The following is a 25,417-nucleotide window of genomic DNA, read 5'->3' as shown; positions in this document are numbered from 1 at the left end:
TGTAATCTTCTGTTTTGGTTCTTGTCACATGTTGTGACTGGTTTTATCGCTGAGGTGATTAGTAGAAAGTGAGAAGGGATCTCATATCTAGAGGATTTTAGGTAGAAGTTGCACAAGGTAGTGATTAGGAGATAAGTTGTAAACTTGGATTGTTAAGGCTTTGAACTGATACTATCATAGTGAATTTCTTTCCTGGCTTGGTAGCCCCTAGAGTAGGTGGCGTTGCACCGAACTGGGTTAACAATTATTGTGTTGTTTATTTTTCTGCAATTTACCTTTTGCGCAATCTCCTATTTTAGCAAGTGTTTTCTATCAGTAGATGATGCTATAACATTTGTCTTGACATTGTGTTAGTGTTGGGACATCACTCTTGACATCAATATTGGAAGTGCCAGAATTTCAAGGCACTTATAAGATTTCATTGGTTTCAACTAAGCATATTAATACTCGGATAGCCTAATTCATTATAATAGTCATCTACATTGCTTCACTCTCTAATAAAGCCACGTAAATGCTTTTGTCTTTTTGAGGGAACCTTTCCTTTTTATTCATTGTTTCAAAGTTCATTTTCTCAATATATTTGCCACTATCTTGCCACTATCTGCTAATAGTACATATCTTTGATTAATTGGCTAATCATTTACTTTCGAATATCATAATTCAAACTTGATGCAGACATTTGTACTAAATCATATTTTGAGATCATAAATAAATATATAGTCTTCATTTGTCTTAATTTACAAACATAATCTTCAATATATTCATTATTTTTCCTTTGTATTTATACTAAATCTATTAACCTTTGTTTCTACTATAAATAATATTTTGTAGGATATAGATTCTACATGTCCATAGTTTAAAACTGAACTCGGAGCTAAAGTAGTGATACACTTGAACCTATATTTAAATAAGCAACTAGGAATGTAATTCATTTTCAAAAATCCGTCATTTTCCATGACTTCATACTCAATCTAATATTTGGCTATGGTTGATTTCCTTGCTTCACCGACAAATTTGTGAATTTAGAAACCCTAGCCCTTTGGGGATACTTAGGTTTGTAAGATATTATTGAGAAATCGGTGTTCAAAATAGGTTTTACTCATATACCCTACGTTGAACCCATGTTTTCCAAAAAATATGTATGTGGCATTCTAACCATTTTGTCCTTTGACGTTATACCTAATTTGGTGAATGAGTTTATGCGCATTCTTAATTCTATTCACCATTATGATATTTTGAGGGTTAGTGTATTGCCTTTGATGAATTTAGTGATCAAGAATCCCCTAAGGAATAATGTTATTCAATGTTGCATTATTATTAGCAACGCCAATTAGTTCCCTTAAGACATCGACAATTCAACCCATCGAGGTGGCTAATGTTTGATAGGTTTCCATGGAAATTTCTTTAATTATATTAAACATGGTAGCCATTTCTTTGATTATTGTGTTCATCATATTATGATAATTTCCATATCTTTATTGTTTTATGAACTGTATGGTGGTGTTAGTAATCGCATTTCATGTGAAATTGTCCATAGAGTTTTGTAAAATTCACTATTACTTGTACCATATATGATTAAAATGTATTTCTTCTCTATTCATATCATAGACATAAATATTTTTTATTATACGTACACTTAAACAAATTGTGGTGGAGGAACAGAACCTCGTAGTAAACCATAAAGAGTCTGGTTATAATTTGGCCACTTAACATGAAAGGTTATTGAAGGGCTGGTTTGTATTTGACTTGTAACATAAATCAAAGCTAAATTAATATTAGGAATTTCATCTTTCCTAGACATACTAATTTCATGTTCTTCTTCATTCAAATTGTTATCATTATTTTGAATATCAGCAACATGTTTGACATTTCACATTCTAAAAAGGGGACCATTATAAAAGTTTAGATGATAATTTACATAAAATTTGTGATAAACTATCTCAGACTATATTTTATATCAAACTAGGATTCCAGTTAGATCGTATGGATTTAAATATTCAATAATGTTTGAATTATGTACAATCGCCCTAAGTTTCGAGTAATCACTGGAACTACAAAATAGAAAACAATAAAAGTGTAGTAAGGAAAAGAAAAAAATTGTAAAGTACATATATGTACTAATATTAAGGAGAAACATACATAATTCTTGTTCATCATACCAAATCAAAATTATTATCTTCTTTGTATGTGTAGGAATGTTTAATCTAGATGGTCTTTCAATAAAAAGTAAAATTTCCTTAATCATGGATATTCTTTAATAAGCTATAGGAAATATAAAAAATAAAAAAATTCTCTCCTTACATGAATGTCACGTGGTTCATAATCGTAACCATCTTAATTCAATTATCTATAAATTTTCTCTCTTGATTGTTTGACAAGTCATTTTTGGACATGTAACCTCTCTCAACCGTCTCAATATACCAAGAATCATATTTAATTTTTCATGAGCAGCATTTTGAGGAACTTTCACTTTTTGAATACAAAAATAATTTTGTTAACTTCAGAGAAATTTCCATATTTCGAATTTAAACCTCTAAATTTTGCATATAATAGTTATAGTTATAAAGTAAGTGCATGTTTGATTTGACTTTTGGAAGAGTCAAAAGCAATTCTATAGGTCTAAAATTGATTCTAAGTGATTTTGAGATGTTTGGTTAGACAAAAGTAGAAATGATTCTGTCTCCAGAAATGATTTTACTTGAAGTTAGAATTTGTAGCTTTTGCCTTCATAATTGATTCTGAATGATTTTTACACAAAAATTTATTGTTCAACTAATTTTTAGATAAATATATCTAAGCATTATGCTAAACTCAATTTTGATAAAATTAATTCTACCAAACTCAATTCTGCTAGAATCAATTCTCTTCACCGTCAATCCAATTGTTTTCCTTCTCTTTATTTTTCATCAATTACTTCTTTTTTATATATGTATTAAAACTTATTATCATCTTTGGTGAGTATACATTCAAAATTAATTTTGATTAAAAAAAAACTATTCAAACAACATTAATGGATAACAATCACTCTTATATTATTGTATTTAAACATAAATCAATTCTATTAAATTCAATTTTATTAAAATCAATTCTACCAAACACAGTTCTTTTCAAATCAATTTTGTCCACCACCAATTCAAACACGCAAAAAAAAAAAAAAATTTGCTTACAATACATTTCCTCTTTATATGTTTAATTTATACTAATCACTTTGTAATATGTTTATAGCATCCATCTCAACCTTCTCTTTGAACAACACTTAGCAGAAGCTTCTATGGCTTTGCATTTTCCCTCCTTCATCATATCACTATCAAACCAATTCAAATATATTTCACCAATAACACTTTTGACTATTTTTATGGTCTTTAATTTTCAGAGTTTTCATGAGGCTAAATAATTGGTTGTAGGTAAAGTTGTAACAACTATCAAACAAACTAGTAAAATAAGATTAAAAAACACCCAATATTTTTTTTTTTACTATATTGATTTATTATACTTTTAAGCAAAGATGATTCAAGTATTCTAAATATTAATCCAAATTATATTTATTCTTTTAAGCCACTTTAGTTGGTCACTTTCAAATTGGAAACACATGAGTAGTCTTTTCTAAATGACTTTCACAAAGAAAATATGATCTCACAACGTTTTTAACGCTTAAGCAATTCAATAGTCCTAAGTGTTAATCCTTCTATTGATAATGATAGAATGTGACAAGTTAAGAGATCATATTTTGTGTTTCACATCAAGTCAATAAGTTAAAAGTTATAGTTGGATTGGATTTTCTGATTATGCATACTTTATCTGATTTGTCTTATTTGTATGAATTCTTATAAGTTGTATTTTAGACTCTTGAATACAAATAATAGAGATTTTATTTGAGATTGAAGCAAAATGTGTCAGCAGAAAAATAAAGGTTGAAAGGAAAAACTCTCTCACCAACTAATGCACTATGTGCTTTGTTAGTATTATGTAATGAACTTGAAAGTTGAAACTGGGCTTCTTTTTAAAAAAAACTTAGTTGATAGAAAATGGAAATTACAAGTTTTTTTAGATTATCATTTTAGTTTATTTTTTATAAAGTATATGTATGTGTCAAAGAGTATAGAGACATACTTTTATTTAAAATATTGATAAAAAAATTTAGGTGAGTTGAATTTCAAAAATTCAACAAAATCCGTGGATGCCTTAAGTTTCAAAGTGCGCTCGTAAAAATATTTACAGATTATCTCTTTTCTTAGTATGAGCCAATTTCTTGACAAATAAGTTAATCTCTCTGTTTTTTTTTTGGATTTATAGGTAAAGATGTAATAACCACTATAAACTCACACACACAACTAAAAATATTAGAGTTTGAACTCTAATGATGACGTCAAACCTAATAACATTGATTTATAATCAATTAAATTAGAATTCACGGAGAAATCTCTTTGGTCTTACTTTACTAATTACATGTGTGTTTATATTTATAAAATAAAGTTAAACTAAATAAGTAGTTTCAAATGGGACCTTGGTTTAAATGTGAACTTAATGTATAACAAGGAGTCAACTTGTGACATAAGTTACCACTATATTGGTGAGAAAATGTTTGGTTGTTGTATATTTTGATTCAAAATTATGTAATAAGCCTTAACCCATTGGAGTAAAAGTAGATGAAGTAAAAATAACATTAAAGAAAAGAAATAGAAAGAAACTAAAAGTTAGTGTCAAAATTAGAGTTTTTGAGGTGTTAATAGCTATTCCCTCGATTCTTACTAATTGTCTCTCGATACTGTCGTCTACAAGTCAAAATTATCTCTAATTATTTATTATAGAGAAAAAAATCAAATAAATTAATAAATAGTTAAATATATTATAGATAAAAAGAAAATTACTGTTTAAAAAATAACAAAATTATTAGTTTCTTTTATATATATATATAAAAAGTAAAAAATAACAAACGGACGAAAAAGTATTTACACAGGAGATATAAAGTTGATTTGGTGGCTCGGATGAGAGTTAAAGAGTGAAATAAAGGATTGTCTCAACTTTCTGTCACCAACAAAATATTATTGTTAAAAATCTTACATGATAACGTAATCTATATTAATAAGTGAGAATGATATTAAAAAAATCAATCTAAATTTTAAGAAGACATCGGAGTCCGCTTAAGATCTGTTGAGTCATCTGCTATCAAGTTTTCGCTATTAAGCCATTTGTGTTACATTGTTAAATTGAGACAATCCTACCTAAAAATCAGATTTCATAAGGTTAAGATATTCCAACTCAAATTCTAAGAATGAACAAATTAACAATTAACATGTAGTAGCTAGCTTAGCTGTCTTCTTATGCATTTGATACATATTAAGTTTGCTTCACTGCTTAGGAATGTCATTCCTATCTTAATGGTCAATTACTTATATGAATGAACTTTCTTATTTTCTTCCATAGACCTATCTTTCACTATTAACATATATTATATATACATTTCCTTATGACTTATGAAAACCATCATTTCTTGTTGATATTTCTCTACTTAGCCTCACCACTCACAACTGCACTTATCATCACCAAAACAAAACACCAAAGACAAAAAAAAAACACTATATATACCTATAATCATACATCATTTGTTATTGAACTCAATCATATATCTATTTGAACTTTTGCTAGAAAGATGAAAATGGTTGCCATTGAAGAGCTTCCACATGTCCAACCAGAAGCTGTTGTGTATGAGATTGATCATTTGCAAAACCAACTAACAGGTAAAAACCAAGGTTTTCAAAACATAAGCTTTAAGATAATAGAGAATGTTACTAGCAAAAAAAATCTAAAAATAATTATGAATAAATTTTAATCCATTGCAGAAAAGGTTAATGAACTAGCAACTTTCCAAGATGAAATCAAGGCCTTAAGGGCAATAGAAGTTCAGAAAGATAAGGCCATAGAAGAGGTTAGATTATTATTTTTTAGTATACACTGAAATCCTCTGTGCACAACTTCAGAGACTAATTTAGGGAGGACCAGAGTAGACTGTTGGTAGATAACAAAATATATAAATTTTTGGGTTATTAATAATATATGTAATTATCTTTCTCTAATTTCAGCTGAGAAATGAAGTTAGTAAGCTTGATGAGAGACTAAGAGTAAGTGAGAATCATCTTAAACATAAGGTAAACATAATTGGTTTGGTTTAGTGTATCTTAGAAGTTTGAAAATTGTCAAGAAAATGCGATATTCTAAAATGCATGTTCTTTGAAAATATTTTCATGTGCAGAATCTTGAAATCAAGAAACTAACAGATGAAAAGAAAGATGCGTTGGCCGCGCAATATGCTGCAGAAGCAGCTCTAAGAAGATTGCACACTGATCAAAAGGAAGATGATTTTTTTCCATTTGAAAGTGTCATTACTCCCCTTGAGGCTGAGATTAAGATGTATAGGACCAAGGTATTGATGATCATGCAATTTAAGGCTTAAATATGTTTAAATATGATAATACTAACATTAATCTTGTCTGCAGATTGCGGAACTACAAGAAGATAAGAAAGCTTTGGAACGAATAACAAAGTCGAAGGAGTTGGCGTTGCTTGAAGCCGAGAGGATTTTAAGAAGTGCGTTAGAGAGAGCTTTGATAGTTGAAGAAGTTCAGAATGAAAACTTTGACTTGAAGAGACAGATTGAGATCTGCCAGGCATATACATCTTTTTATGCTTCCATTTTTTCATATTTAGTTTCAATATCGAACCGTGATTAGTTTCGGACAATTTACGCAACTTTCATGAATTCAGGAGGAGAACAAAATCTTGGAGAAAAGCCACCGGCAAAAGATTGTGGAAGTTGAAAAACTTAGCCAAACAATCCATGAACTTGAGGAGCTTATCTTATCTAACGGAGCCAATGCGAATGTCATTCGCGATTATCAGCGACAGGTTTCCGCGTTGCAAGTAAGCAACTAAGCATATTATGTTATGACGACTACTCGCGTTTTGGACTAAATTTTTATGGTAACATGGTTTTGGCATATAAATTTTCAGGATGAGAAGAGAACATTGGAGAGGGAACTAGCAAGGGTAAAAGTTTCGGCTAACAGAATTGCAACTGTTGCGGCTAATGAATGGAGGGATGAACATGATAAGGTCATGCCTGTTAGACAATGGCTCGAAGAGCGACGGATGATGCAGGCAGAGATGCAACGGTTGAAAGAAAAGCTAGTTATATCAGAAAGAACAGCAAAAGCAGAATCGCAAATGAAGGTAGTTTGTTCTTTTTCCATGTAAGCGTATAAGAACTCATTTTTTGTAGCAGTAACTAATGTTATCGGTATTTTTTTTCTCAGGATAAACTGAAGCTGAGGCTGAAAACACTGGAAGAAGGCTTAAAGAAATTCTCACTCAATTCCAATGAATTTTCAGGATCTCCGAAAGACGACAGACCGAATATCTTAAGCTTCGTAACAAACAACGGTGGACTTAGAAACAGGTCTACTTCACAACCAAGAGGATCTACTGTTGGAAGCACTTTGTTCCAAAAGTCGAACATAAAAGGAAACATGGACAGTGTTTCCGGGAACCGAAAACCGGCTAGTATTACGAAATTAAAATATGGTTCTACAGAAAATGTCTTCAAGAAAGGTATATGGGCGTCGAGAAACAAATTTTCTGATAGTGGTGAAAAAGAAAATGAGATGCATGCGAACACAGGTAGTGTTAAAACCAGTGTTGATGTTGATGAAGACTCCAAAAGTAATAATTGTAATGACTTAGGAAACAATGATGTTGTCTCGGGATTTTTATATGATAAGCTTCAAAAAGAGGTCATCAATTTGAGGAAGTCTTGCGAAACAAAAGACAGTAGTCTTAACACTAAAGAAGAAGAAATAAAGGTACTCGAAACAACCATGCCTCTATCCTTATATCAGTGTTGTCGATCGTGGATTTCAGAAAATAGCAATTTGTTCAAATTCTGCTATGTTATAGCCGCTATTTGACAACATTGGCTCATATCTCTTTTTTCAGATGCTCACAAAGAAAGTTGACGCGCTAACAAAGGCTATGGAAGTGGAATGGAAGAAAATGAAAAGAGAAGCAGCTGCTAGAGAGAAGGAGCTTGCATCAATAAAATCAGATGATAAAAGGAAAAACCGAAGCTCAAACTTCTCTAAGAGGTTCTTTCCTATGACTTTTCTTTCGAATGAATAATACATTTTGCTTCTATAGTTAACCTGAACACTGTTATAAAATTACTGCAGGGTGATGAAAGAACATTGAACATTCTTTATGTGGAGAAAATCGGAGGCAAATTATTTATCAATGCATCTTGTAAACTTTCTTTGTATATACAAAACATAATTTAGTGTAAAAGTGTGCTTCAATAAAGTTTCACCTGAGTAATGAGTCTGAGATCAAGTTCTGTACATACAATGGTTATGAATCTAAATGGCATGATAATTGTTGTAATTGAGTGTTAAGGATATCTATCTACCTGTAATGAAATATGGATTATTACAAGCACTTGAAGCATATAATCTTACATCGATAAACAACTTGGCATAAGAAACTCAATGTTATATTATCTTACAATAGAGAATAGCAAGGATACATACCGGTATATTAGCTTATGCGGAAAAAAAATTGACAAATTGCATAGGCTTGTTGTTCATTCAAAAATAGGAACAACAGCTAGCATTCACTACTCCTACAGTATCATGTTTGGTGTCCAACACGTGAGAGTGTCAGACACGGACACGTGTAGTACATTCAATTTCTTTCGATTTTCAAATCATTATTAGTGGCACAGCAAAATGCTAGAAAAGCTTATATTGCTTGCAACCACCGTGACTATTCAAAAGTTCTGCACTTCTGGAATAGTTGGTAAAGAAGGAAGCCATTTTGGACACCTCACAGAACTTTTCCTAACAGGGGTAACTCTAGTTTTAATTTGAAACTTCTTTGATCCATTTAACAGCAATTTCAACTGTTCTGTAGTCACCACAATCTTCACAACTCTTGTCTTCGCCTTTCTATCATCAGTTGTCATACAAGGTACCAAAGGCTTACCAGATTGTCTCAGCAATGGTGCGAGATGGTAAACTTCTCCGTGCTGCACTTTCTTACATACCGCGGTGTAATGGTTACTAGGATCGGTGTTCATCTTTTCAACTGGTGCTGAGGGATTATTAGCCTCTAGTTCCCTTCCTTCAATTAGAGGAGATCTAGTTTGCTTCTTTGGTTGAGAGTAACAGGCCACACAGTTTCCCATTTTGCTTGAACAAAAGAACAAAGACTCACAATTATATAGAGAGGTTTGGTTAGGTCAATTCCATATTTTGGAGGATTTTTTATTGTTTGAACGTGCAAGCCATCAACTGATCACACAGTTTTGGTTCTAATTTTGACTTTAATAAATATACATAAAACCCTCAAAAAAGTCAAATGAGGTCGTAGTAGTGACTTGAAGGTGCTAATCACTTTTAAAATATTGTTCTTAACAAAAGTCAGAAGCACTTTCTTCCTTCAATTTACCAATCACTATAAAAAATAAATAAAGCTATAAGCTTTAAGTCAACCCACATAATAAAAATGACTAAATAAGGTCAACCATTATGCTCAACATACAAGTCAACCTTAACAGTACTGACATATTTTTCTTTTATTTGTTTTTCTTTTCAAAGCTTTTCGGAATAAAACATCCGCAATAAAACAAATAATATTTATCGAATCAACTTATATCAAAATTTCCTACATGAAACATGGCTGCCTAAAACAACCCTATCAATGAGAAAGAGCCATAACAGGAACACCTAAGACCCTGGACTGGAGTTCAAAGCAGCATCTGTTTCAGACGAACCCTTATACTGCAGCCATGATTTTGCTTCTTCATTCGTTGTTAAAAACCAGCTACTATCAGTATCCTTTTCAAATGGAGCATTATGTTCCTTCAGATATGATTGAACTACACTGGATGAAGACTTGTTTTTCGCTGTATGAATTCCAAGTACTAATGGAAGCTCCTCCCCTGATTCCAAAGCCTTAGACAAGTCATTTATCCAAACATGTAAGGCTGTTAGAGCAGTTCCAGTTGAGAGAGTCTTTACATGCAAAGCCCACATAGTTTGAGACCTGATTTGTATATCTGTATATATCTCGAGAGTATGTCCCAAGTTGAGAAGCTCGCGAGCTCTATCCGGAACTTCCAGGTTGACGCAAAGATCAATTAAACTGTTGCACAAAGACTTCTTTATAACATAGTCATCAATTGTATTAAAAAGTTCGGATGCTTCCTTTCTAAAATCTACACCACCCTCCCTCTCTTCCACCAAATATCTAACCACAAAACCAAGCTTTGGATTAGCCTTCTCGATACAATCTGTTATTTTACCATGTTCTTGTTTTGGTATTTGTGTCATAACATGCAAAAGACAAACACACAAGCGATCATCAGGACTAACGCCTAAATCCAAAAGTTGATTAAATATCCTCACAACATCGTCAGTTCGTTTTGCTTTTCCGTAGCAACCAGCAAGAGATGTCAGAACTAAAATATTAGGCTCAAATCCACAAGCTATCATTTCATTCAGCATAGCTTCTGCCTCAGAAACTTTTCCAGCGCAGGAGTACATGTTAATCATGGATGTGTATGTAACACTGCACGGGTGGCAAGTTCCCGAACATTTCATATCTTTAAATATTTCAACAGCTTCATCAACATAACCAAAATCCGCACACATATCAAGAAGCATGTTATATAAAACTCTATCCACATCCATTCCGTTTTCTTTCATTTCCTTATACACACTCAACGCATCTTTTTTATACCTTCCTCTACAATAGGCGTGTAAGACAGCTCCATAGATTGACTGATTCGGCGGAATCCCATCATTTATCATTTCCTCATATATAGCCTTTGCTTTCCACGCCATCTTGCCTTTTCCCATGGCATGCAACATATTGTTGTATGTTACCAAGTTAGGCTTAACACCAAGAACCTTCATATCATTGTAAACCCTCAAACACCCATCATAATTTCCCAACTTCCCATACATCTTAATCATCGCCGTGAACGCCACTATATCAACATCCCATTTCTCCTTCTTTGCACGATCATAAAATCTCAAAGCTACATCAACATTACCAATCCGTGCATACAAAATAATCATACTCAACAAAAACTTACCATCCTGCTCACATTCGAACAAAGGCATCATCTCAAACCACTCCACAGCCTTATGATGCATAGAGCATAATGCTGCACAATTAATCATAGTCGAAAAAGTAATAACATTAGGCTTCACCCTTCTCTGAAGCATTTCATCAAACAATTTCTCTGCTTTTTCAAATTCCTTACTCTCCCTAAACAGTTTCATCATCACATTGTAAAGAATAACATGCTTAACCGGATCAATCTTTTCCCTAAAGTAGTCAAAAACAAGCATTGCATTATTGCGTTTCGACATGTTATTGAGAATAAAACCAGCACTACTTACAGTTAAATTGCCTCTCTGTTTCAAAATGAAGCACTGAAAATGGGGAAGTTTTATATAAGTTGCAAGATCCTTTTAACTAATGTCTGCACCGTTCATTTTTATTATGTTTTATTTTATTTTATTAAATTTATTTTAATTTTTAAAATTTTTTTTGTCTTGAAAGAAATTTAAAAATATTTTTTCTCATTTTATATTTTATATAATTTTATGAGAATTTTATTCTTTATTTTATTTTTTTTAATTTCTTTTGCGTGCATTTTAATTAGTTTAAAAATACTTTTATATACTAAAAAATTCTAGAAAATTTATTATATGATTTAATTATAATCTCTGACCTATATTAAGTAGGGGTGGAAATAGGCTAGGTTAGGCTAGGCTTTAGAAGGCCTGAGCCTGGCCTACGATAAACTTAAAAGGCCTAAGCCTGGCCTAAGGCCTATCATAGGCTCAGTTTTTTGGCCTGGCCTGGCCTTTTTAAAAGCCTGGCCTGGCCTGAAAGCCTATTTAAAAAGCCTGTATTCCATTAAAGTTTTTAATTAATCTATATAACTTAAGAAGTCTTGTAGGTCGGCCTATATATACATATATAAGTGAACCTATTTAGCATTTGTTATATATATATATATATATATATATATATATATATATATATATATATAGGGTAGCCTATTTAGCTTTTTTTTCTAATATATATGCATACATGAACCAACTTATTTAACATATCTCTAATATATATGAAAATATAGGCCGGCCTATAAGGCTTCATAGGCCTTTTCAATAGCCTAAGCCTGACCTATTTAATAAAATAGACTTTTAAAAAAGCCTAAGCCTGGACTCTTTATTAAATAGGCCTGGCCTGGCCTAGGCCTATGTAGGCTGGGCCGTAGGCCCCTGTAGGCCGGCCTGGCCTATTCCCAGCCCTAATATTAAGTGACATATCAGTATATTAGTGTCACTTCAGCTTTTTTCGAAAGGAGTTTGGGAAAAAATGTCAACGGTCCAGGCCGCGAAAAAAACATAAAAGATTAACTTATTACAATTAAATAAAGGGTTTTTCTAACCTATGCAACCTTGCATAGGATAAGAGAGAATTAATACACCACTTTTTTAAATATAAATTACCATATTTATATTTATTTATGTTCATCCATTAATTGGGTAGGAGAGAGAAAATATAAAAGATTACTTTTCAACCGAAAAATAATTAATATGAAAATTTATATGGAAAGAAATAGTTTATTAATTGCCCTTATCCTATGCAATGTTGCATAGGTTAGAAAAACTCTTAAATAAATTAAAGAACTTGGAGATAATTTAGCTTTTATTTTTAATATACATAAAATTCTTTAAAACTATTGTAATAGAGAGGGTAAATGGAGAATGGAAATGAAGAGAATCTCTTCCCATAATATGCATGCTTTTGCAATCCAAAAATAAGGGTTATTTTTTTGCCAATTTGATTTGGTTTCGAGAAAATCTAATCTTGAAACCAATAAAAAATATAGCGAATTTCTTTTTCCACCTCTATACCTTCTGACAAACTTTGGGTAAAAACTCAAAGTCCTTAAAATTCAGAGATGCATCTTCAGACACACTCATTTCTCAAAAAAATTAACCCAAACGAGTGATTCATCATATTATACTTAATCTTAGTCGAAGTTGCACCTCTGAACGTGTATTTGTTATATTTCAGAGCATCTCTGAATACACCCTGTAGTATCCGAAATACAAACGTTTAAATAGCTAAAAATACATTCAGAGATATTTTTCACATATGCATCTTCGGACTAATACTTAATAAAAATGAGGTGACTGCTTGATTTATGAAACGTTGAGATGACTTAAGGTGCGTGCGAATATGCATCTTCGAAAATATTTGAGGGCAATTTCAAATTTTCATAGGTGTAGGCAACACTTTAAGGGTGGGAAAAGAATTCCCAAAATATATAAATTGGTTTTAATTGGATTTGCACATTTTTGATAAAATCTAAATCGAACTAAATCGAGAAATGACAGATTGGTTTGAGTTTAATTGATTAGATACATTAAAAACAAATGCGCAAAAATATTTTTTAAAATATTTAATTTAGATCAATTAATTTTCATTGATAGCATCTAAGGTGAACCACCATTTAAATGCTTCACCATGGACCATGAATAATAGTCTTTAGATCATATAGGATATTAGATTTATAGGGTACCTCTTCACATGCAATTTTCCCCGTTCATTTCATTAGGGGTGATCAAAACCAAACCAATCCAATAGAAAACCGCAAACCAAACTAAACCAAACTGAAACCGCAAAAAACCGCATTTGGTTCGGATTAGTTTGGGTCATCTTTTAACAAAACCGCACGGTTCAGTTTGGTTTGCGGTTTGTAGTTTGTAAACCGAACCAAACTGAATCAAACCGCATTATGTTACAACCTAACTTTTACTTAACTCACATCCAACCCAAACTTAAATTTATAATACCTTAACCTTATGATTAAGAACAATTTTCTCATCCTTACACACATGATTTTAGTCCCGATCTTCTCAAATCTCTAATAGCATTATCGCGCCTTCTTTGCCATATACATCTTCCCTCTTTTTCTATAATCTCTACTCTCTTATATTCTTTCTTTTTCACTTTCTCATTTCTATGCAAATGTTCTCTATTTCAGTTTCGTTTTTATCGCACATCTTCTTCTTTAATCATTCAACTCTTTTGTTTTTTCTTTTTCACCTTCACTAATCTCTCGTCTCTTCTATTTTTGTTTCATTCTAATAATTTTTATATTATTTTATACTATTATTTTATGTTTATTATTCTACTTTTTTCTAATTTAATTTTTACAAATTAAATAGAAAGTTATTGTCAAAATATGACGAGTTTTGTTGTTATTTAATAGTGTATGAATGTCTAAATACAAAATTATGTTGTCATCTATATGTATATGTATGGTTCAATAAAATATTTATAAAAAACCGAACCAACCAAACCGAACCAAACCGCATTAATTTGGTTTGGTTTGGTTCGGATTTTTTTAAAAGCCAACCAAACCAAACCGCACGATTTTTTCTCTTGCGGTTCGGATGATTTTTTTCGTCAAAACCGCCCAAACCGCACAGCGAACACCCCTACATTTCATACTATTCTCTTATATCTTCATCCTCTTTTCCATAAAAACTAGTTTGAATCAAAATTCATATATATATATATATATATATATATATATATATATATATATATATATATATATATATTAAAATATTAATATAATTATTATTTCTCTCTCTTGATTAATTCAATGGTTAGCATTGAATCCTCTTATTTTTTATTTAAATAATCTCCTACTTGATACATTCCATATATATATATATATATATATATTAGAAACTCCTTAAATTAATAATGTCAGGACCGGAGAAATTTATTAATTTAGAGAGTTATTAATAATTATTAATTTAAAGAGTTTTTAAGTAATTATACTGTACATACCAAACAAAAAGGAAAATTAGTCTATGCCTCTTAGAATTACGTTGCAGCGAACCTTAGGACTCAACGTAAATTAGTAACTACCATGTTCATATGCATTGGAAATCAATAATGACTTTTGAAGTATAGTAAATGTAAACAAGAGGAACAAATGCGTTCAATGTATTCTTAAAGGAAAACAAACAACTATTGAATCATATTTCAATAGAGTGTAACATATTTCTTTCAGTTTCTATGAATTATTAATTTATGATTTTCTTGGGACCGAATATTATAAAGGGATCTCCCGAAAAATTATTATCTTATTATTTTATCGAGTTTTTCAATTTTTTACATTGGCCCAAGTCGGGACCGGACAAATTTATTATTTTAGAGAGTTTATTAATTTACCGAGTATTAATATAAAGAGTTTCTACTCTCTCTCTCTCTCTCTCTCTCTCTCTCTCTATATATATATATATATATATATATATATATATATATATATATATATATATATATATATATATATATATATATATATATATATATATATATATATATATATAGGGGACGACTCAAGTGAGAACACTTGGTTATTATGAGAAATGAGAACAATGGTCTTCTTCTGGTAATCAAAAAATTTTAAGTTGTTTAATGTCTTTCAAGTTGTTGGATATGTATTCTCCTTCAAGCATCATGCGTAATATGGTATCAGATAGTAATTAGATCTGATTTTTTTTTCATTTTTTCCATTTTTTTTCAATTGGGTTCTTAATCAATCCATTTTCCTTCTTCTTCTCCCAAATAGATCTCTTGCAATCATGGCTTCCAATCACGAAAATGAATTGATTATTGACTATGATTTGTCAACAACCACCAATGTCCCTAAATATAGCAATGAACCCTTGAAGCCCTAACTACTTACATTTCGGTGAAAACTCTGGTGCGATCCTTGTAGCATTGTCGCTTAATGACCACATCTACCACAATTGGAGAAGATGAATGTCACGTTCTTCGACATCAACGAACAAAATATCTTTCATCAAAGGAACCTAATAAAATCAGCTTTGTTTAACGCTAATTTTGAGCTATGAGATTGAGCGAACAACATGGTTCTTTCTTGGATCAACATAACCTTTTTCACCTCAAATTACTCAAAGCACAATATGCTTTGATTCCTCCTTTGATCTTTGAAATGACTTTCATGAAAGATTCACCAAAGGCAACCATTTTTAGTTCTCTGATCTCCTTTGGGATCGCCAGTCAATCAAGCAGGGGGAAATCACTCTCTTTGTATTTGACTGACTTAAATATTATATGGGACGAGCTTGAGGATCTTCACCCAACACCATCATGATCTTTCCAAATTCCTTGCACCCGTGATCTAGTAGGCAGTGGTTTGCAAAGTTATTTGTTGTGTTATTACACCCCCAACACTAAACAGTGTTTTTTCATATCTAATCCCCTTTTCATACATCAATTTGTAAGTTCTTTCACTCCATTACTAATTTATGTTGATGATCTTATAACTGCAAGCAATGACTTAGACATCATACAAAGCATAAAGGACACTCTCAGCATCATTGTTTCAACATTACGAACCTAAGCACTCTTAAGTATTTTCTAGGTCTTGAGAAAGCATACATGATCAAGTAAAGGAATCAATATATTCCAAAAAAACATGTCTTGGACATTCTTTCAAACACAGGTCTCCTTGGATGCAAACCTGTCACCATTCAAATGGCTAGAGACACCCACATAAAGCAAGTTGAAGGAAACCTTTTATCACACCCAATATCATATGGAATAATTGTTGGCCAAATCATTTATCTTCTCAACACTCGATTAGACATTACCTATGTTCTCCAACAGTTGAGCCAATCTATGAATAACCCGACAAATTTATAATATGTTGTTGCAATTTGAGCACACCGTATTAACTTCTTCTACCCATAAACCTTTTGATAGTAAAGCACTCAACAAGAGACATCTTGCCCTTTCAGTTAGAGAACTATTTATTCTCTATCATAACATTTATTGTCATGTCTTATAAACTAAGAAATGTCTTTTGAATATCGTGTTCTTCATAAAACATCTTGAAATTTGAATTAGTGTAATTTGTTTCATTATCTGATCGCAGACACTTGATTTTTTGGTCTCTTTGATTCTCTATCTCTATCTTCCATAACTTGGATTTGGTAACTACTTCAGATTTCTACTTCAAGAAATAAAGTCAAACCTTGCAAGAAAAATATTTTATGAAATTAAAAAATACCTAAAATCTCTTTGGTAGCCCCCCACACATATATGAATGCACGTAATCTAAAATTTCCTATGTTTTGTGCTTTACGTTCTTGAACCGAAATTACACTGTTTTTCAAGTATACTATACTTGCACAAATCCATATTGCAACAATGAACACCTTTGGATAGATTTCTCTTATGAAATTCCATCTTCTCATGCTCATTGAGATGACTCAGACACATATGTCAGAGTTGATTGCATCATTATCAAACTCAACTGATGCAATATTACTTACAACAGTATTCCCCAACAATTTGTAATGTTACATGCAGTCTTACATAGTTTTCCTCTCTCCATCAAACTTGTAGGAGAAACCATTTGCATGTAAAGTACCTAATAAAATAAAGTCTTTCCATAACTTCCATTACTCTTGTTCCTCCCACGGTCTTGGCCCTTTTTTCCATAAAGACTATCACCTCGAGTTCTTTCCTCTATACTTTATATCTTTTAAGAATGAAACAAAAGTGTAATAATAATCACATCAAGACTAATAGTATATTTCTTGTAGGTAAGGGTTCTCACCAAGTGGTCATAAGAACCTGGTAATGAACCCAACAAGATAATTTTCTTATCTTCGTTCGCAATCTTCACTGGAACTCTCACCAGATCAATGATTAAATTGTGGAAGACATTGACATGTTGTTGTAAACCATATCATTCACCCGTCTTCAAACTATATAGTCATTACTTCGCAAACAATTTGTTCGTCAGCATCTTTGACATACATTTACTAAATCTCAAATTTTTAACAAATCTCACTCGGCGTCATTAGGTCAAGGATATGATACATCACGTTTTCCAAAAACACATAAGCGAAATAATCTCAGGGCTTTCTCATTCTCCTTTGCCCAATCATGATATTCTTTGTCGTCTAGTTTCATCTCACACAACACCTCTGTAAACTTTGTCTAGCCAACAAATTCTTAACCTTCATTTGCTATAATCTAAAATTACATATTCCATAGAACCTTGTTAAATCAAATTTTACACCAAAGTTAATCGTAATCTGATACTAATTATTAGAAAAGCAACCAGTATATAAGACTTAAGAAATGAAAATAAAAGACAATGAACAAGATTGATCTTTGTTAACGTAGTCCGGTCAATGACGCCTACCTCTACGACTATAGAGCAACTATAGTTCCCTTTATATTTGTATAATGAATTATGGTTCGTTAGACTATGTTTGAGAGTTTGGAGGGAAAGACTTTGAAAAAAAAGAAGGATTGAATGGAAAGAATTGAAGGATTCTTTAGGTCTTGTTTTTATTCATAACACCAAAAACCCTCTAATTTGGGGGAACTCAAAATTTATATTGAAAAAAGGTTTTGGAGAATTTTCTTGGGAGGGGGAGGGGGCTTACATTAATTTTTTAAATATCTTTTATGTTGTTATAGTATTCTAAAAACTAAAAATATAGAAATGATAAACACTTTTATATAATTCTATATAAAATTAGTTTTAAAAAAATATCAAATATTCTTCATAATTTGTAGCTTCTGCCTCCATAATTGATTCTGGATGATTTTAACACTAAAATTTATTGTTCAACTAATTTTTAGATAAATATATCTAAACATTATGCTAAACTCAATTTTGATAAAATTAATTCTACCAAACTCAATTCTGCTAGAATTAATTCTGTCCACCGTCAATCCAAACACACCCTAAGTGCGTGTTTGTATTGACTTTTACAAGTCCCAAAAGCACTTCTTCTAATTTTTCTTTTTTACTCTCTTTATTTTTCATCAATTACTTCTTTTTTTGTATATGTATTAAAATTTATTATCATCTTTGGTAAGTATACATTCAAAGTCAATTTTGATAAAAAAAAAAAAAAAAAACTATTCAAACAACATCAATGGATAACAGTCACTTTTATATTATTGTATTCAAATATAAATTAATTCTATTAAATTCAATTTTATTAAAATCAATTCTACCAAAAACACAGTTCTTTTCAAATCAATTTTGTCCCCCACCAATTCGAACATGCACTAAAACTAAATAATTTGCTTACAATACATTTCCTCTATTAATCTCTATATCTTTATTATATGTTTAATTTATACTAATCACTTTGTAATATGTTTATAGCATCCATCTCAACCTTCTCTTTGAACAACACTTAGCAGAAGCTTCTATGGCTTTGCATTTTCCCTCCTTCATCATATCACTATCAAACCATTTCAAATATATTTCATCAATAACACTTTTGACTATTTTTATGGTCTTTAATTTTCAGAGTTTTCATGAGGCCAAATAATTGGTTGTAGGTAAAGTTGGAACAACTATCCAAGAAACTAGTAAAATAAAGTCAAACCTTTTTCATGCGGCTAACAACTGGCCTTTTTTTTAGGTTCAACTCAACAGAAACCCTGTCATAATTTTCACAGGAAGCCTCCATAGTTAAGAAAAGCAATGAGTACTATTATCATAACATTTCATTCATATGTTAGTGATATGAATCCATACGAGTATTATCAATGATGCAATTTTCTGTGTCAAAGTAAGGAATCCAGTTGGGCAATGCAAGATAACGATCAAATATCATCCACAATCCACCTTCTAATATTATTTCTGTCTTCAAAAATATTGTGTGACCAATCAAATCAACAAGTTTCGTTCGAGGTAAAGGTGTGCTTAACCAACAGAGTTTATTCCTGGCCGATATTTTGTTATTTTAAACAAGTTGTTGAAATATATTATGGAGTTTATTGTCAGTTACAAAAATGTTTCTGTAGTTTACTCTAGTTATTCCTAATGAGATCAACAACTCTTTAAGTTAATTGAATATTAGATTGTTACATAGAATATAATAGTATCATTCACAATTCCAGAAATCCAAAATAATACAAATATTATCTATTGAATCTAATGCCAAAATCCAGAGGTAAAGAAAAATGGATAGAAACTTTGTGGAAAATGGCTAACCTATAACAACTCTATCAATTGAACCTCTAGACTGCAGCCATGATTTGGCATCTTGGCTTGTAGTAAGAAACCAGCCATCCATATTAGTAGCCTTGTGGAAAGGAGCACTATGTTCTTTCAGATATGATTCAAATACACTAGCCAAGTCTTTCTCCGATCGCCTGTGTCTCCAAGGGACCGTACAAATTCCAAGTATTTGTGGAAGCTCCTCGCCTGATTCAAAAGCCTTAGACAAGTCGTCTATCCAAACATGAAATGCTGTCATAGCAGCTCCAACTGAGAGTTTTTTTAGGTTCAAACACCACTGAGTTTCAGATCTCGATTGTATATCGCTATAAATCTTAAGCGTCAATCCCAAGTCAAGAATGTCGCGAGCTCTGTCTTGCACACCAAGGTTGACACAAAGATCAAGTAGATTGTTGCACAAGGACTTCTTTACATCATCTTTAGCTGAACTTAAAAGTTCTGATGTTTCCTTTATAAAATATCCATCTTCCTCGCCCCCTTCCGTCAAATATGTCACAATATAACCAAGTTTTGGGTTAGTTTTCTCAATGCAATTTGTTATCTTACCGAGCTCTTCTTTTGGTAGTTCGATCATCACATTCAAAAGACAATCCCAAAAACGGTCGTCGGGAGTGATGCCAGTCTCCCATATTTTATTAAATATATTCACAACATCATCGGTTCGTCTGGCCTTTCCGTAGCAATGAACAAACATTGTGAGAACAAAAATATTAAGCTCGAACCCGTGGCTTATCATTTCATTCAACATGGCTTCCGCCTCCAAAACTTTCCCAATGCATGAATACATGTTAATCAAGGATGAGTATACAATAAGGTTTGGCTCACAAGTCTCGGAACGCTTCATATCTTCAAATATTTCTTCAGCTTCATCTACACAGCCAACATCAGCACACATGTCAATAAGCATGCCGTAAAGAAATTTATTCATTTTCATCTCCTTTTCCTTCATTTCTTTATACACACGCAACGCTTCTTTACTTAACCGTCCTCTCGAATAAGCTTCCAAGAGAGCAGAATAGGTTGCCCAATTTGGCAAAATTCCATTCATTTTCATCTCTTCGTATAAACCCTGAGCATCCCTTGGCCTCTTAGCTTTCGCCATTGCATACAGCAAAGCATTATACAATGTCAGGTGCGGCCTAACACCAAGAGCCTTCAAATCTTTATAAACACTCAAACACTCATCATAGTTTCCCAACACACCATGCATCTTAATCAAAGCAGAGAAAGCCACTGTCCTAACAGGCCATTTCTCATTTTTCGCATCATCATATAATTTCAAAGCCATATCAACATTACCCATACGAGCATAAACATAAATCATAGACGATGACACATTGTGATCCGGTTCACACCGGAAAGAAGGCATCCTCTCAAACAACTCCACAGATTTATGCGGCAAAGAACAAAGAGAAGCACATCTAATCAAAGTCGAAAACGTAACAACATTAGGCTTGACTCCTCTCTGGAGCATTTCCTCAAACACCTTCTCTGCTTTCTCAAAATCCTTAATTTCCCTAAAAAGCTTAAGCAACACATTGTAAAGAACAACATGTCTCTCCGGTTCAAGCTTCTTCTTGAAGTATTCAAGAGCAAGAATCGCAATTTCAGGGTTTGCTATGTTATGGAGAACATGCTCTGCATCACGTTCTGCAGCATTGTTTCCCAAACACTTGAGAATTTCAGAAACTTGCTGCTCAATAGGATCAGATGGGTCAAAAGATTTGTCCAATTTGGCGAGAGAAGAGATGGCGTGTTGGGTTTTGCTCCAAACCCGTCCGGAACTGAGGATTTTGGGATTGACCCAGATTTTAGATTTGGATAAAGTTGAGGAATTTGCATGTGGGTCATTGTGATTTGCATCTTCAAGAGAATTAGGTGGTTGGAAAGAGAGAAAGATTTTGAATTTGCGGGATTTTTTATTGAAGTTGGGGAATTTGGGGTTGGCGAAAGAATTAGGGGATGAAATGCGAGTTGTGAAATCAGAGAAGGTGGACGAAGGGGAAGAACAGAGAGGGTAAGCATGAACCATTTACGCTCAGTGTGTGTTTGGGAAGAAGAGAAGAAGATGGTGGAATGGAAGATTGAAGGGTCAAAGTTCATTTTAGTTTGAGTCTTACAGATGTCAAATTTGGATAACATTTTTGGACTTTGCGTAAACTTGTTTCAGAGACAAATGTAGGGATGGCAACAAAGCCCATATCAGCGGGTACCCACCCGAACCCGCCCCGAAGTTGACGGAAAACCCGCTTTGACTGAATTTGAGTTCGGGTTTGGGTTTTCCCCGATTACAAAATATGGGGTCGGGTAATTGAGACACTAGTACCCATCCCGAACCCGTCCCCGAACCCGCCCCATTTATTTCATTCTATATATTATTATATATTTTTGATAATTTAGAATAAATAAATTAGTTTGGATCCTCTCCTTCTCTCCTTCAACCTCCATCACTCAAGCAAGTGTAAAATAAAAGAGAAGATTAATGAAAAATTGTAAATTAAAGAGGAGAGATGAAATATAAGAGAGAGAGATAGAGACAAATTAGTGAAGGAGAGAAGTGGAGAGAAAAGATAGAAGGAGAGGATCCAAGCCCATAATAAATACATAGCTAAAGTTTTGATATTTTGATTTAAATTTATTATTTAAAACATTTGAAATGTATATATGATTTTTTTTAAATTGTTTCATTTTATTATTTATAAAGTAATTTAATTTTAGAAAAAAAATATTTTTATTAAAAAAATTGATTTTACTATATGGATGATGGCGGGGGCGGGGATACCCGAACCCGTTTGGGTCGGGTTTGGATTTTGATTCTCCATTCCCGTTTGAGTTTGGGGCGGGGAATGGGGATTGTTTTGGGATTCGAATTTGGGTTTGGAAGAGGTAATAACCGTCCCCGACCCGCCCCGTTGCCATTCCTAGACAAATGTAGTTAGTGGTAAAACTTGTTTGAGTAAACCATGAAATGATTCCTTGTTTAGAAAAATAAAGAATTGGGTGTTTATTTCAAGGATTCATAAACGGTTCTTAGGCTATCTTTGGAATTAAAAATATGAAGATTTAATTTTTTAATATTTTTTTCGTCTTCTGCTACAATCTGGTCGTGTTTCTCTAATGGAGAGTTTGTCAACATAGATACTCTCATCTACAACCTCGAGTATTCCTTTCGCTACTTTCAACTACAAATTTATAGAAAAACTAAATGATAAGAACTATCTAGTGTGGATGCAGTAGGTTAAACCGGTGCTTTGAGCACACTGTTTTCATAATTATTGTGTTGCTCCGTTAATTCCTGATCAATACTTATCTGAAGCAAATCGTCTTGCTTGTAGCATGAGTCTTGTTGTTGTCATACCCCAATTTTTGACCCTAAGATCTCACTTCATTTACATTGAATCTAAAAGAGATTTAATCATCATCATCATTCATTTCATATAAAGATCATTTATACATCATCACAAACCTCAAGATATAAGAGATATGTGTTTGTTTGTTTGCCTCTTTCATAAGGTAGGTGTGTTGGAACAAGGAGTTCAAGCAACCAGGGTTTTTGTGACTCTCAAAATGACTCAAGATTCTCATATGATCAAGTGATTTCCCTCCTCAATACTCAAGTTCAAGTGTGCCTCAATTCAAGACCATCAACTTTCAAATTCATTTGGTGCACAAATTAGGGTTTTTACCTAATTCATTGAAAGTTTGACTTTTTGGTCAAGGCATGATCTTTTGACTTAAAACATGATTCGAGGCCCTCAAGTACTTCATCATAGCCTACTCATATGATTTGATTGGCTAGAACATCTTGATTTATTAATATTGAAAAGATTGCAATTCATCAGGTAAAAAGTCAATTGTTAAAAATTAACTTTGAATTTTGGGAATTTTGGTCAACCATGAACTGTTAAGGTCAAAGATCATGAAAATATGGTTAATGAAACCATTTGATCAAGTTTAATCAAGAAAATCAACAAAAAATTTCAAAAGATGAAATTAGGATTTTAGAGAAAAATTTTAAGTACCAAAATCTCATGTTCAAGTGACCTACTTTGCAAGCTCATAACTTTTTCCTCAACTCACTATTTTTCATGCCCGAGGTCTCTACTCAAATATGATGCTTCATACTTCAATATTATCAAAAGTTTTGGTAAAAAATATCATAAAGATTGGAAGATATGAATTGATCAAAATGGAGTTTCAAAGTTGTCAAAATCTTCCAACACTTTGAAATTTTTCTAAGTGTTAAAACATTTTTTTCCATTTTTTGACCAATTTTCATGAGGATCCAAGTTGAATTTCTTCAAGCAACCAACATGAAAGTTGAAGTATATGATCTCGTCTTTACAAAAAGTCTAAGAGCATGAATTGATCATACTTAAGCTAAGAGAATCGAATTTAGGAAGATGGAACCATGAAGTTGTTCTTGAGGTTCATTGTCATGCCCAACCAAGTAGCAAACCATTACAAATCTGCAAGATCCCTTGATTACAGGTCTTATTGCTTCTAAATCTTGCCTTAATCAGTGATTTACACAAATCCAAAAAGCATTATCCAATTGGTTTACCTGTGAATAACATGCAAAAATTTCTAAAAGAATGTATACTTCTTAGCACTTGTCCCACCAGGTGTGCCAATTTGCTTACTGTGAAATTTGGTAAACAAGCGCAAGTATTCCAAATATGTTACTTGCGGGATCGACTATATTGATTCTAGGACACATGTGATAGAAGTTTGTTTGATTGTTGTGTTATTTTCTGTGTAAACAATAATAATTTCAACGTGGTCGAAATTCCTATGATAACTATGGGCTTGAATGTAAATTCTAGGAAAATTAAAGTTTCTAATAGAAAATAAAGGCTACAGATAAAACTAATGGAAAAATACATTGCATAAATGAAAACTGGTGTTTGAATACATACATAGCACTCTGTTACTCGTTTCTCACTTTGCTCAGATACTTTGAGTGTTTTGAGTATTGTTATTGTAATTTCAACACACACCAAATCCTAATCTAAAAACTCCTATTTATACTAGTATAAAAAGAACTGTAACTAACGGTCTTTCTTCCAGGGAGTGACACGTTCTTGCTTGCATGTGTTTCGCCCAACATCTGGCTTCCATGCGTCTTCTAAGAATGGATAAGGCTGAAAAATAGTTACTCAGCCTTGTTTCAAAACTTCTCTGTCGAAATAGCATAATTCTTTCAAAATATATTAAGTCCCGACATCGTCT

General features: G+C 32.3%; 3 protein-coding genes across 3 annotated transcripts; 1 reads left to right on the top strand and 2 right to left on the bottom strand.

Annotated features, from left to right (window-relative positions):
• Positions 1 to 5,341: 5,341 nt before the first annotated feature.
• Positions 5,342 to 8,481, top strand: LOC131599847 (microtubule-associated protein 70-5-like). Its single transcript, XM_058872100.1, has 10 exons — positions 5,342 to 5,738; positions 5,841 to 5,926; positions 6,081 to 6,146; positions 6,251 to 6,421; positions 6,495 to 6,665; positions 6,763 to 6,918; positions 7,009 to 7,227; positions 7,311 to 7,856; positions 7,990 to 8,138; positions 8,223 to 8,481. Exons 1-10 carry the CDS (start codon positions 5,651 to 5,653, stop codon positions 8,239 to 8,241), a joined length of 1,671 nt encoding a protein of 556 aa, XP_058728083.1. The 5' UTR covers positions 5,342 to 5,650; the 3' UTR covers positions 8,242 to 8,481.
• A 1,131-nt stretch (positions 8,482 to 9,612) lies between these two features.
• LOC131598011 (pentatricopeptide repeat-containing protein At4g16390, chloroplastic-like) lies at positions 9,613 to 19,631 on the bottom strand. The gene is made up of 2 exons (XM_058870663.1): positions 19,548 to 19,631; positions 9,613 to 11,471 (listed from the first exon to the last, which is right to left on the bottom strand). The coding sequence occupies exons 1-2, from the start codon at positions 19,629 to 19,631 to the stop codon at positions 9,774 to 9,776; spliced, it is 1,782 nt and encodes a 593-aa protein (XP_058726646.1). The 3' UTR covers positions 9,613 to 9,773.
• Positions 19,632 to 20,153: 522 nt separating this feature from the next.
• LOC131598010 (pentatricopeptide repeat-containing protein At4g16390, chloroplastic-like) lies at positions 20,154 to 22,217 on the bottom strand. The gene has a single exon (XM_058870661.1). The coding sequence runs from the start codon at positions 22,215 to 22,217 to the stop codon at positions 20,154 to 20,156; it is 2,064 nt and encodes a 687-aa protein (XP_058726644.1).
• Between the last annotated feature and the right edge of the window lie 3,200 nt (positions 22,218 to 25,417).

This window comes from Vicia villosa, linkage group LG4 (assembly GCF_029867415.1).
Source record: "Vicia villosa cultivar HV-30 ecotype Madison, WI linkage group LG4, Vvil1.0, whole genome shotgun sequence".
NCBI classification, from domain to species: domain Eukaryota; kingdom Viridiplantae; phylum Streptophyta; class Magnoliopsida; order Fabales; family Fabaceae; genus Vicia; species Vicia villosa.
This window is presented reverse-complemented; position numbering and strand designations above follow the sequence as displayed.

Bases quoted from the DNA above. Each gene is read 5' to 3' on its own strand.
- LOC131599847 (XM_058872100.1), top strand. From the start codon at position 5,651: ATGAAAATGGTTGCCATTGAAGAGCTTCCACATGTCCAACCAGAAGCT. The intron at 5,739-5,840 runs GTAAAAACCAAG...AATCCATTGCAG, and splicing joins TTTGCAAAACCAACTAACAG to AAAAGGTTAATGAACTAGCA. The intron at 6,147-6,250 runs GTAAACATAATT...TTTCATGTGCAG, and splicing joins AGAATCATCTTAAACATAAG to AATCTTGAAATCAAGAAACT.
- LOC131598011 (XM_058870663.1), bottom strand. From the start codon at position 19,631: ATGGAGGCTTCCTGTGAAAATTATGACAGGGTTTCTGTTGAGTTGAAC. The intron at 11,472-19,547 runs GTTTGACTTTAT...ATTTTGAAACAG, and splicing joins TTGTTAGCCGCATGAAAAAG to AGAGGCAATTTAACTGTAAG.
- LOC131598010 (XM_058870661.1), bottom strand. From the start codon at position 22,217: ATGGTTCATGCTTACCCTCTCTGTTCTTCCCCTTCGTCCACCTTCTCT.